The 14,451-nt window shown below is 41.9% G+C and overlaps 1 protein-coding gene across 3 annotated transcripts in view; it reads right to left on the reverse strand.

The window, feature by feature from the left end:
• The window catches only part of MACROD2 (mono-ADP ribosylhydrolase 2), an 888,004-nt gene that overhangs the window by 68,925 nt on the left and 804,628 nt on the right, over positions 1-14,451 (reverse strand). For all 3 annotated transcript variants that reach the window (XM_075147699.1, XM_075147698.1, XM_075147696.1), the window contains exon 10: positions 3,310-3,351. In XM_075147699.1, coding sequence (XP_075003800.1) covers positions 3,310-3,351 — 42 coding nt within the window. The remainder of the gene's footprint in view (positions 1-3,309; positions 3,352-14,451) is intronic.

A 14,451-nucleotide genomic window follows, 5' to 3' on the forward strand; every position in this document is an offset into this window, starting at 1 on the left:
ATAGGAAATCATTCATAACGGAAAGCTGAGATGTAAAACTGCAGAGGTCCGTACCCGCTATTACTGTATCTGCCCGTTTGGCTCAAGCCATTCTAACAGCAAACCGTATGACATATGATGACACCAAAGCGCTTTGAATTAAATGGTGCTGTTAAGTCAGCAGCTGCTACAAGATACAGCATCCAGAATAACAAACTGATGGGTTCAAATCCGGTGAGCCAAACGCCATTAAAAGAGTCGTCTTGAGTGTGTATATTTAATAAGGCTACGTTATTTTTATTTTTAAATGTTTTTCTTATTCTAGTACATCCAATATACGTGGTGACATTACGTGATTAACTCGCCAAAATGATCATTCATGCTTGCTGATTTTATACTATTAACGTAGATATTAATGGAGATTATCTGGCAGATGTAATTAAGATATTCCCTTATTTATTTTGAAGATAAATCATAGAAAGAAAGGCCTTTCTGTGTGTCATGAGATATTTGCACTTCAGGGTGGTAGAAATACAAGACAGATTACTTTTATAATGTATCCATCACTCATAATACACACATTTGGTCATCTGTTATTCCTTACTCCCGGCTAATTCTCTAGCTGTTCCCAAGGTCTAATCTGGTGTGCACTGAAGTCAATGGACATATTCCCACTGACTTCAGCTGACACCAGACCAGGATCAGTTTTTTTTTTCCTCTAATTCTTGCCACTAGGTTTAAACCAGGACCGATTTTGTAACCTCCACCTCATTCTGTTACATTCTTCAAATGGAAATTGGTACACATGAGTCTACGTCTCATTTGTGTCCCTGTACTTCGTGTTTTCTCTTGGTTCAATATTGGCCCTCAGAAACACCTAGCCAGTAGGAAGTTGGAGGCACAGAAATTTAGGTGAAATTTAGAATATTTGAATCTCTGCCAAAGGTCCTACACACGTGTGTAGTCTGCAACATGTGCGCTCCAGGAATCCAACATTTCTTTTTTCCTTTTTTTTTTTTTTTTTCCTTAAGCACAGGAATTGGAGAAATAACCCCAAAGCAGATTGGATATGGACAGCTCAAAAACACCAGGGTCATCAATATCGGTGCCAACTGCTGACTCCATCTGCTGGAGTCATGACCCATGAAGGCAAGTGGAATGAAGAATGATTATTCAATTAATATCTTGAAGTGGTGACTAGAAGTTGCTACTCTATTTTTCCCTTAGAACAGTAAAAAGCAGGTATCCTTCAAACTGATAAAAATGAGTATGAAAATGAAAACTCCCCTCAATGCAGAAACGATGTATGTATTTACAGTTCCCGCAAATGCATCCTACAACCATTAAAAAGTCCATACACAAATAGGTCAAAAGGGCATAACTTTTGTATATCTGCCCCAGTACTGGAGCAGATATACAAAAGATACTTCTCTTTAGCCATGTAGGTATCGATTGCTGACAATCGATGCACTGATTCCCAAGTATCTCCAAGGGATAAAGAAAGAACCAAGTACGTGCTGTTGAAGCTCATAGCACCCTACAGGTAAACCTGTGAGGGAAGCTATGGTCTTATCTATCTCATATGCACAAAGAAACAGACAGGTAGGGAAATATCCTCCTCAAATGACTTAATTCAGTAATAATTTCCCAGAGCAGCTATGTAGCTTCACCCAAATTAATGAAGCTGTGAAGGATACAAGGCAAGAAAGAAGAGACTGGCTATTAAGTGGAAATGTACTTCCTTTTAATTCTAATTTAAAATGCTTTAAAAAAAAAATCAATGTAATTTGCATAATCTCCATAAAAGCAACAAGACAAAAAGATGCAAAATAATTGGGCTTATAAAAGTATACATGCCACGATAACTGTAAAAAATGAAATTGGAAATGTTAGATGAATGCTGCAAATTCAACTGTAGGGTAATCTTTGGCAAATGTTTGTTGTATAATGACAGTCTTTATTTTTCTACTTTTATGTATGTATGTACAACTATATCAATCACACTTAAAATTTCTAGAAGTTCCTATCCAGTAATCTTGACACCAAAAAGTAATTATAATTATATGTAATAAAATCAACAGGCCAGAACAGCCATAAAAGAATGTGCTAATCCATCAGTGGAACACATATCTATATGTTTATATCCATATGTTTTCACATCTATGCATATACACCATTCTTCAAGTATTTCTAATTTCTAAGCTAATTAACTGGTTGCATAAATCATCATAATCCATTTGTCTTTAGGACAGTCTTGCCAATTTAAGCAGCCAACATACTGCTTCAAAAGCTTTTACCTCTGTTTTCCGGCTGGTACATCTCTGCCTTTCTCTATGTGGCTCTCCTTTCTGATCCCGTATCTTCATAAAGAGAAGAACTGGAAGTTCCTGCACAGTCACTGGGCTATGATGGGATCAGGGTCACAGAGACCTGGGGGACAGTGCACGTGCCTGGTGCACTGTCACAGACGGGTACCAGCTGGTTAGGAAGGAGAGGCAGAGAAGAAGAGTAGGGGGAGCTACACTGCGTATAAAAGGAGGTCCTTCACTGCACAGAAGTCTCTTATGGAACAGGAGAACCTCTAGGTGAGGGTCAGCAGGGAAAGTAACACAGGGCGCTGTGGTGGAAGCCTGTTACAAAGAGCCTGGTCAAGAAGATTAAGTGGACGAAGCTCTATACTAGCAGAAGTCTTCTGACTGGAAGCTTATGTCCTTATGGGAGAGATCCAACCCTCTGTCCTCTCCTTTTCTTGTTCCTCAGGCCTTTCTTTCCTTTATACCTATCCATCATTTCCATCTCAAGTCTATCCACATCCACAAACCCTAAACATTGACACTTGCTTTAAACAGCAAACTAGGAGGACCAGGAAAAAAGTCCTCTGAAATATTGTCCAATCAAGTTCAACATATTTAAGAGTTTGCAGGAGAGTTTTGCTACCGTTTTCATTGCAAACAAATCATGGCCACTAATCAGAATTGCAAATGACTCAAGAATTGCTGTATTCACACCTTTTTATAGACAAAGAGACTGCAGAATTTTAATTATTTCCCATCCATGTTCAAACTAGTTATTAATAAAAAGCAACTGAGTATCACCCAGAGGCTCGTAACAGATGATGACATTAAAAAGGTAGTGTCAGCCATTCTTACCATGTACTATTTATTATCAGGGATGGTCTACCCTATGCTATGTTAAAAACCAGAGATGACTGTCGTAATAAATGATTGGCACTGCTTATCACAACCAAGGCAAATAGTTTCAAGAATTCTTTCAGTTTGGTTGATGCTTCGGAGAAGTTATATACTTTAGCATAAAATATTGTTTACTCACCTGTCTCTTCGCTCAGATCAGCCCCTTCTTCATTAGCATCATCTGTCAAAAAAAAAGAAAGAAAATTATTAAAAAGAATACCAGGAAACATCTAATATGAAATATTCCATGTTTCAAATTGCCCATATCTTAGTTTGCCTCCTCCCATTTAACATTTTGCAGCGAGATCTGGAGGTGGATGGGAAAAGAAGGTTTTGATACTAGACTGTTACTATTAGATATAGGAAATGCAGTGAATAAAATTCTTTGTGATTTACAGAACTCTGAAAATTATTACTTGTATAAAATGAAATTGCATTCTCTTTTCTAGCAGAGTTTTTGGTTTACATTCAGACATGATCTGGAGGGCAGGACTTTCAGAAGCCACTGAACGACAGAAGGTTACGTTTCTCTTGAGTATGCTTTAGACCGGCCCAAAGGATCAGGACTGAAAAGTCCCTCCACATTTTACTTCCTTTCTCTTTATTCTGCAAACAATTGTTTTGGAGATCAAAAAATTTGAGATCTTCCCCATTAAAGCCTTGGATTTTGGGAAGCTCTACCAAGATGACCTTGCTGGAAAAGGAACTTTTACTGTACCCTTACTGTACAAATATAAATTTGTACACAGAAACTTTAAGGTGCTTTTTTTGAGATAAGAAAATGAAAAATCTTGTTAAGCCAATGGGAATTCTACCACTGACTTCAACAGAGCTAGGATTTTCAACTGGAGTCCTGACATTTTCAACAAACCACTCGGAAAACATTTGGTTAACATAGAGATTATTAATTATTCCGTTTCCAATAACATGTTCTTTCCATGGAAGCGTTTATAATGAAACCAGCATGATAAAATTTCAAATTAATATAAGACTTGACACTAAATCAGCGGAATATAATATCTTAACATACATATATCACCTGGTCTTCTGCGGAAGTTCTTAATTATAGTTCTGTAAGTGACTTGGAATACGAAATTCCCAAAGCAACAGAATAGCTTCTAAGCTGGTGATAATGGACACGGACAAGAAATCTGATGTTATTAAAAAGTAGTGAAGTCATTATGCAATATAATTATGAAGAGGCAAAGGCTGCTTTTGTGAATTAATTGTGAGTTAAAGGCTGTTTTTTCTGGGAAAAGGAACCTAAGTCTCGCTGAAAGGCAGTAAAGTCCTTACGTAATTTCTGAAAATGGGAGTTGGGCTCTCCCAACCGCTTGGTGACATGATCTCTAGGTCAATGTGGTGCCTTTGAAAATTCCACCCCAATCTGGATCTGAATCTGAGTTTCATTTTGGCACACAGCACTCCCCAGTCACTTCATGTTTCTAGAATTCTTACTCTCACACTCTTAATACATCTGGTGGAAGTGCTTCCCTGTCAAATATAAAGTGGTCTCTTTCACTGACCTTGGTGTGGCTGGCTGAAGTGATAAACACCATGTTTAGTTGTCAGAGCTCTATGCCAAAACCAATTATTTGAGATAAAAACCAGTGTTTTAGAAACCTATATCCAAAATTCATTCCCTTCCCCCCCCAAAAGAATGATATTACAGGCAGTTTCTTGGTTACTGGTTCTGAAGAAGTAAAAGCAAGTAAAAATATTTTTTCTGAAGCCCTACATGCCTAATATAAACAAAATCAGTGCCCAGATCGCTATAAATTAGATTTGTAATACCTAGTTTTTTGTTGGTTTTTTTTGTTGTTGTTGGGTTTGGGTGTTTTTTTCCCCCAAATGTTCCCTACACGTTTTTTTACCCTATCTAAAGGAAGCCTTCTAAAGGTTTGCTTTGGTTTGAAATACGCACCACAGACAGTCAAGCCCAAAGCAAAATTGAGTAAAACCACAGAAGAACCCAAGAGTGAATCTTTTGACACCAGGAAACATTTCCTTAAAGATGTATCGTCAATATTTCTTGCCCAAACTTCCCCATTTGAAAGACCAGAGGTGAGGTCCTCTGTAACTCTCACCCTTACTCAAGAGCTGTTGAAAAATAATTGACTAGGAAAACGTGCTATAGTGTGTGCACACAGGTACCCACTCTTGGTTACGCAGAACAGCAACAATTCACATGGCTTCCCAGTAAAGTCCTGGATTTTGGGAAGCTCTACCAAGATGACCTTGCTGGAAAAGGAATGACAGACCTTGCAGCCTGGAGTGAGAGGAAAACCGACAGCAACTCCCTGCGAGGGTCAGCCCACCCCCAAGAAAACTCGCATCAGTATTTAGAAGGCTTAGGATACAAGGAAGCCATCTGATCCAAAATGTGTCGTATGGTTGAGAGCGCAAAATTTCCCAGCTTATAAGTTGGGCTATAGTATATAAAATCAAAGTATTAGATGGGTGATATATGGGAGAACAGTTTCCAGTCAAGTATAAAATAATTTACAGTTCAGAGTCAGCCTGTGATTGAAACTCGCCCTCTAACTCTTACGCTTTCTCGGGTAACTATAGCTCTAAAGATCACAGAGCTTTGCATTTGGGAGCAAGTTGCTCAGAACATACACATTTGTGTAAGTCACAGGCTCCCTGGTAGAGTCATGTACCAAGTGATGCCTGTTACTCTTTCATTCCCCTCTCCCTTGTAACCTGCCGAGCTCTGTGCAACAGAATAATTGCACCATACCTGCTCTTACTGACACTGGAGAAGATGATGCCGCCTCCTACCATATACGTTTTTTTTCCTTTTACTTTGCTGGTCAGGTTCTTTCTGTGTCTCACTAGTCGTTGCATACAAGCAAACACGAGCCAGATGGCTAAAACCATCAATCTGTGTTAAGATTTATGTTAGGAACAGAGAGGTGAAAGGCTCTAAATACCGCTGCTAATCCCCAAAGCCATTAAACCGCCTCCTCCTTGTTGCTCACGCTTCTATTTGCATTCTTCTTCGTGGTAGCACGCGGAGAGTCAACGCTATACAAACACCTTTTATTTTTAACTGTGCATGCATTGAAGAGCTCTTACACGAGAGCCAGCTCCCTGCTGCCGGCGGCTGCTCGTTCATCTGCATTCAGGGCCTGCAACCCGGGCTGCTGCGCTCCCCCAACAGCGCTGCATGCTGCTAGCTCCTCCCTGCCTTCCTTTAACCTTTCCCACGCTGCCCTGTCTCATCCTTCAGGATTTGTTCCTTTTCTCGGCACTTTCTGCTATTTCCTCATTTCCAGACGTTTCTTTATTTCCAGCCAACCCACGTGTCTCAGTCTGCTCCTCCTTGCGAGGGCAGCTCCGTGTACCACGGGAGGGGCTGGGAGGGCACCGTGGGACTGGACCAACGTCCCCTCTGCAGCCTGCATACACACGCACTGGCAAACAGAGCAACGAGATGGGCAGAGCTGTACAGGAGGTTGAAGACGGTGACCGTACTGCTGATGCAGTATGATCAAAAAAAATCAAAAAGCCCCCGTAAAACCTTTTAGCACTGACAGCTGCAGCCATCCCGTTGAGCTTATTGGCTATACAACAACAGCGGTCCAGCTGGAGAAGTTCCTGCCCTCAAGCATTTGCCTAGCAGGTACTTCACGATTTGCCTGCAGTTTCCACTGCAATAACAGAGGATGTGTGGCACGAGTGTCTCGCAACATTGAGGAAAATGGATCCCATTTTGGGGCATGCTCAGACGAAAAGCTTCTCGTGTCCAGTCTCAGAGTAGGCAGCGGTGTGGGCCAGGGTACCCACTCGTGGTAAACCACGATAATATCAGGTTTCCAGCAGCTGGAAAGACTGAGTGGGTTCTCACTCTCCAGATTTCTCTCCACCCCACTTGTCTTTCCGAAACTTTGTCCCGAAGCTTCACTCGCCTATCTATGTGATCATCTTAACACCCTTAGGGAGCTTTCTGATCACGTGTCTCACGTCTATTTTCAATCCTTAGTAATTTAAAAATCAGTTTTTGATTGCTTATGACCCCTGCTGCCACCCAACAGGAGCTTCACAATAATGTACAGGCTCTATGTCCACCTCAGCCTGAAACACGTGACGTTTCTGTAGCACAGTAGACCGCACAAGAACACCCTAGGGTTTGATGAAGCCCGAAGGCTGGCAATAACCTAGGAGCTCACCAGCATTTTGGGTTGTTCTGATCCCTCCAACTCAGCTCTCCACTGGGAGAATACAACAGACTGACCAATAGCACAGAAAAAGGGAACGTTTTCTTTGAGGAAAAACAGATTTGGAAATCTCTGCCAGATGAGATCAACTAAACCCAGGCCTGACTCTTTTCACATCTACTTGTAAAAAATTACATTTTCCATAAAGCTTTCCCTCATCCGCAGTGCTCATAAGAGGAAGAAGAAAAAAAGAAAAAGGTAAAACAAAAAAATCCTTAACCAAAAAAGCACATTCTTCTGCTTTGGAAGAAGAAATAGGACTTCTTTTGGTTCTGAACATTTGTATCCTTTAATCAGCCAATCCTGCATGCAGAGCAATAGGCACTATATAAACTTCCACCCGACACCAACCAAGTTTAATCAAATTTTTTAGTCTGATTATAAAGCAACATCCACTGATACACTCCCTACATCCTGGCCTTACTGCAGCACTGGTGCAGTTTTTCTTCCCGTGTTGCTTAGTTACACCAGTCCCGCAACACCGGAGTCTCACTGAATGTAAAATGTGTTTGTAGCTTTTGAAGCCATATCAAATAGAAATCCTTAGTACCAACCTCCTAGGAAGTTAGGCACTGGTTTTTTTGTCACCACATAGATGGTTTCTTTTATGTACCGTATCACTTGATCTGCTGTAAAATACATATACCCGTACGAGCCTCAGCTGCATATAAAGGCTACGCAGTAGCTGCCGTTCCCACTGCGAGTGAACTGGACAACATTGTTCCAGTGCAGGAAATGGTGCTCACAGACAGGATCAGATTTGGATTTCTATTTCCCAGATGCTTCTACCTTACACAAAAGGAATGAGGCGCTCCTTGGGAAAACACACATCAGTTTTTAAAAAAGAACCTATTGCAAAACTTCCTTATTTCCTCCCTGCCCTAAAATACTGAAAGCAACCGAGTTTTGTTTACACAAGTGCTAAAGTGGATTTCTCACCCACATGTATGCTAATATAGTAGTCACACACAAAATGGTACGTTTTGCATGTGGCGACACATTTCTAAATACAAACTTCTAACAAAATCTCATCAGTAACCTAAGGCAGAGGCAATCAAATGAGACAAACGCAAATTTAACTGCAGCCTTTGCAATTAGCAGCACTCCAGCACGTGAAGTGACTCAGTGTCAGTCACCAGAGAGGACAGGTTATTTTTGAGCATGACATAAAATGCATTTGGAATGCTTTACATGGGATGCCAGAATATGCAACACAGCAGGAAGAAAAGATCCCTGATCAAAGATGTATTCACATAAGGTATTATACAAAAAAAGCTTCTGTTTGTTCACCTTCTGGTGCCAGGCATCTGTGTGCGAAGGACTGAGTGCAGAACAGAACAGCAATACATCTCCCTCCCCCTACCAGCGTCTCCCCGAGCCTAAGGTTACACACGGACCGTGGTGATTAATAGCCACTGTTGGACCAGTCCTCTGCTGGTCGAGCTAATCCTCTTTTTAACTATATTTAAGACCTACAGGCTCGGTGGTACCTCATAGCAAGCATTCTCATACTCCTAACTATGTGTTGGATGAAAAACTACTTCCTTTTGCTTGTTTTCATCCTGATTCATCATTTCCTGGGACGCCTTGCATTTCTTGTGTTACAAGAGATGGTAAATAATTGCTCCATATTCACCTTTTGTAATCATCTTCCCTGTGCTCTCCTGCTCCGTTAACACATGCAGCAGCCTGGTCCTCGCAACTGCATGACCCCGGTGCCTTCAAGGGCATCCTCATCGCCTGCCACTTCGCTGTTTCAATGCAGCCCTTACCCAGGTGTCTCCCAGCAGCTGGAGAGCTCAGAGATTTGGAGTGAGCGGACAAATATATAGAAACAGCCATTTCCCCCGACTTCGGGATTGACTGCAGGCTCCATCGTCAGTCTCACAAAAGGAGGCAAGGAAAATGTCTACAAGATGCTACTGGAGCAAAGAAAAGGAGGCTCCGCTTAGCAAAGCAAAAGCTCCTGACAACAGCACTTTAATAGATTATCGTCCCATTGTCTGTCCATACCCTGCTCCAAGCAGTGCCATTGCTGGTATCAGGAATGAGGAGGCAAACAATTTTCCAGACCATGTAGCAGACAATAATCACAAGCCTCTGTCAAACCACGTACAACCAGAGGATCCAAATTCTGAGGTGACCAATACGTGCAACACGCAGCCAAAGTCTAGAGCAATGCTCCGTCAGCAGTCAGCCAGGAAATAATTCAAAAGGGATCATACCAGGAAGTTTTATTACAATTCAAACTGGAGCAGGAAACCGCCCACTAACTTTTTATTAGGTACTGGAAACCCACCGCCATGTTAGAAGGTGCTAGGAACCCCATCTTGGTCTGCGTATCTCTTAAGATGTTGAAAGTAGTATCTAAGCCATCAATTACATACTCTGCCTCCCAAGCACCACTCCCGAGCTGCTTCTTGTTCATCCTCCTGCACTACATTGAGACACTGGCAAAAGGGGCTAAGACAGACAACCCCAATGAGTGGTAGGACTGGCACAGTCATTGCCACGACAAAGGAAGACAAAAAGCCATAGAAAAATTTTCCTTCACAGTTTTACGAACACCTTTAGCTTTTAGTTAGCTTGAGATTTTATGAAGTAAGTTGTTTCAGACACATTTTGAAATGGACAGGTATTTTAAGCATTATGGCTGTATTAAACTTTTGGATTGAGAACAGTTTTTGCAGCATCCTATTTATGTTGGCGTGTACTTTATCAGGATCTGTAGGTGCTGTGAGAGAGAACTAAAGCAAAGCCAGCATGCTCTTCTGGTGCACAGGCTCCTGCAGCTCCCCCATATGGGTAGTGCTTCCTCTGAAGCCTCCGCTACTGAGGGACAAGGAACCATCATGGGAAACAGCGGGGCTGTGCTTCTCCCCAACTGTTTTGAATTAAGTCCTTCAGCGAGGAGTCTTGCAGAAGCCATCTGAGGATGACACCCTCCAATATAAAGACAGCTCAAAGGGGTGCAGAGAGCATTTCACACTCATGTGAAATTGTCAGTGTGCCACGGCTTCTCCAACACCACTGCTGCCTTCCACCCACCAAAAAATGCTCACTCATCTCTGCCTGAACACAAGACTTCCCCCCCTCCCCGATTTTCAATCTGGGGGGAACATTAAATGCTGGCATGGAGTCCAAAGCAGGCCAGATGGCTGTGAATGCATAAATACCGAGTGGTACCCTGGTACGCTCTCAACGGCTTGATACATAGCCCTGGAAAGGAAAGGGATGCATGGTCATGCACCACCTCATTGCACATTCACCAAGCAGGATCTCCAAGTGACAAGTCCAAAGTTTCACAAGCCAGAAAAACCGGAGAGTCCCCTGAGCGTCTCAATACAACAGCAGGGATTGCAGCTCCATCAGAGCCGTGGGGTCAAGAAAGCGAGACTCGTTTCGCTCCTTCCAGCAAACAGGCCTGGGTTGCAGGTGATCCTGCCCACAACCAGGGCACAGGGCAAAGACTGTGACACCACGTCTCAATCTGCTGCTGCTGTGACTGGTCACTCCGGCTCTGTCCCAGCTTCTGCTCAGTCCCAGACATGTTCGTGTACCCACAGCAGGTGTCTGGACACAAATTTAGGCTCCATGTCATCGGCAGCGACCCAGCCCACCCACAGTGCCTTGAAAGCTTTGTGAGGGAAAGCGGTGAAGAAAGGGAGATGACAGTCTGACTGCCTCTAGTTCAAACCTGTGAAAACACGGGCGGTTATCAGCTGTGAACGTGACAACCTGAAAACTCTGCACGGAGATGGGAAAAGTAGCTGCAACCAAAACCTTCAGGATGGGCCCTATTGGTCAGGAGGAGAAGGCCAAAGGGATTTCAAACTCCCCCAGACCTTACTCCCTGACGTCCATTTCCGGGGGGGCTCCAAGCCCCGGTGGCCTTTGCACGCCTGCCTGAACCAGTCAGAAAAACCAGAGCCTCCTGACTTATGAGGCAAATCACCACCCAGGTGAAATCTCAGATAAAGGATATCGGGCACTTCCAGTAAACCGCTTGGCACCTATCCACAGAGTAAAATAAAGCCCATGAAAAATATTTTGTGGAATACATTCAGGTGATGAATTAAGGAAGCGAATCGGCTCATGAACACTGCAAATGCAAATAAAGAGGTTAAATTTATCAAACGAATTACCCATTTGATACAGGATTACTTAACTAAGGGCTAACTTATGATTCCTTTGCTCACACCGAGGACTGCTTCAGCCCCAGTGAAGTCTGCCATATTAAGTGGAGAGGGCGATGCTTCTCAATACCAGTACAGAAATTACAATCTCTGCTTAAGAGTTCACTCACGTATTAGTGCAGGGATCTGCCTTTTTAATACAAAGCCCTTCATTCAGCCATTTAGACAGTTTCCAATTTGATTCCAAGCCTGGTAGATCTCTTAACAATGAATTTCCTCTGTAATTGTAATATATTTGCACATTTATGCACAACTAGGATGCTGTGTATCCTCCTGAAGTAACAGGAGGATTAATGTAAGACAGTAGCTTTTATCCATATGCTTTGGGTAGGGGCGACAGTGTTTTCATCAACCAGGATAAAAGCAGAAACCGCACTAAAATAGCATGACCTGGAATAGAGAGGAGAGAAAGTTTTTTCAACATGAATCAATTTCTGTCTCTTTTTCCTAATGCCAACTGATATGGCTCAAAAAAAAAAAAAAGAACAAGCTCTTGGGCTCAGCATCCTTTCATTAGCTCTGAAAGGACACGGAGTCTAAAAGCTTGCATCTTCCATCTATCAATTGGTCTAATAAAAGTGCAAACCTGTCCTCTCTCTAACAATTTTAGCGATGCTTTAGTGAAGTAATTTTGTTACTCTGTTTAAAGTAGTAAGAATGTAATATAACCTCGAATGCTGCAGCTTCACAGTACGTACCCTTTATAACCCTTATTTTTTTCTAAAGAACATTTTCAGAAAAAATGATTCCCCTCTCCAATCCACTGATAACAGGTGGTAGGTTTAGAAATACTTTAAGCATTACAATTTAAGATAAACCTCTCATAATATACAACAGCCACCATGAAAAACAAGCATTTGCCAAAGGTCCTTACAAGATTATCTATCTGACATATTAAGTAGCCAGGTATACACAGTATACAGGAGAAAAAAAAAAGGTATCTTTGCCTCCAGCTGGCAACTGTTTACAAATACTCTTAACTTCACTCCTAAGAATAGCATCCTAGAAGTACGTAACACTGTAAAGTAAATGTTGGTACGTCTAGCTTTCCAGGGGGAACTGTTTTTATAGCATTTCGTGGTCAGTCTTATAAATATATATATTTAGCCATAAAAGTAATGCCTAGTATCTAGGCTCCATGTAGAATTCTGTTAGAAGAAACAATGAATTCCAAGAGAAAAAAATGGTACAAGTATCATTCCCGGAAAGCTCACTCATAATACTAGTAGCAATGAATCCAGCGATGTAAAAAGTACACATCTGAGCCAGAACTGCAGGCAAGAGTATTTTAGTTGCCTGAAATATATGTAAGCAAGACAGTCTCTCGGATTAAGCAGAGAGAATTTCCCAACACAGCTGAAAGGAGAATGGCTGGGCTATGTCATTCCACTAGGAGATAGGACTCGAGTGGTAAAAAGAAAAAAAAAAACCCCACTGTGTGTTGCACCTAATATGTTAAAATGGTGATCCGTCTTAAGCACAGAAGGTTGGTTGTTCTACAGAAACAGTCTTCTACCCCTGCTCTTTTTCTACCAGGACATACAAAAACTTCCCAGCAAAACCCCAGAGGTTCAACAGAAAATTCTGCGTGGACCAGGACTCTTTACCTTCTAAACCGGGGCTTTTCTGGACAACCCCTAAGTCTGAGTTAAAGATTAAGCGGCGCTCCCCTTGGAGCACGCTGGCTTTGGCTCGGGTTCTGTACAGGCTACTGATTCCTGAGATTAAATCAGAAATGCTGAGACTGTGACAACTGGTCTGTTACCGAACAGCTTTGCTACACTCCTAAGACACGAAGCGACTTAGAAGTCTGCCTCTTACCCCTGTATATTGAAAGTTTGCAAATGACAAGGCTCTTGGCAGTTGTCTTAATATCAGTACTATTACTCAACTAATTTCTCTGGCATTCCCCTCGCAAAATAGGCCTAATGATATGTTCAACTAATGGAACAATTTCCCTATATCTATATTCCACTTACTCTAATGCACTGAGGTGTAACTCTAGCTTCATTTCATTATCACTTGACTAGCTCAAGCACTTGGATGTCTTTTTGGATTTATTAATGCACCGGGTTTAAAGTAGTAACTATTTATGTATATAACTCCATGAATATATTCTTCTTTCTAAGCATTTTTGTACACATCTATTAAAGTAGATGTATTTCATAATGTTTCTGAATGCAAGACGCACTTTAAAAACGCCTCAATGTTTTTCCTCTAAGCTTAAAGTAATATCTCAGTGTTATTCTCTCCTGTGACCATTCAGATAGCGTCCTATCAATTTAAATTTAGGGCAAGTCTATCCTTAAAGACTTTCATTTCGCTGTATTAATAGATTCACTTAAAAACAAAACAAAAACACCAGAGTTCTGGCAATTCCTTCCACAGTCTAAATATCAGGAATTTATTGCCAAAGGTAGAGAGAGTTGCTAATTCCTTGACACAGAGCCATGTTAACTAAGTCCTCTGTGCAAGAAACCAGTCCTTCAGAGAGACGGAATATCCCTACAGTAGGAGAGACTGCTGATAACTCGTCAAAGTCTACTACGTTAAATGCAGATGGCAATTCTCCAGAGACCAGAAAAAAGGAACAAACAGCAGACATGATGGTCATCTGGTGATCACCATCCAGTCCTTCAGCTGATGTTCTCACCAGCAGGCTACAGGCAATTTAGGATGGGGCTGACTTCACTTGACATCTGTTGAAGTGGTGGTATCCTACAGAAAAGTGCCAATTCAAGACGGCAAAGAAAGCCTGAGACTGTATATTAAACGCTATGGCATTCCTCCAGGAGAGAGACCCTGATACTGATCATTTCTCCAGGGACACTAATGCAGCGTCGTTTGGGTAGCATGTATCTT

This window comes from Calonectris borealis, chromosome 3 (genome assembly GCF_964195595.1).
Source record: "Calonectris borealis chromosome 3, bCalBor7.hap1.2, whole genome shotgun sequence".
Classification (NCBI taxonomy): Eukaryota; Metazoa; Chordata; class Aves; order Procellariiformes; family Procellariidae; genus Calonectris; species Calonectris borealis.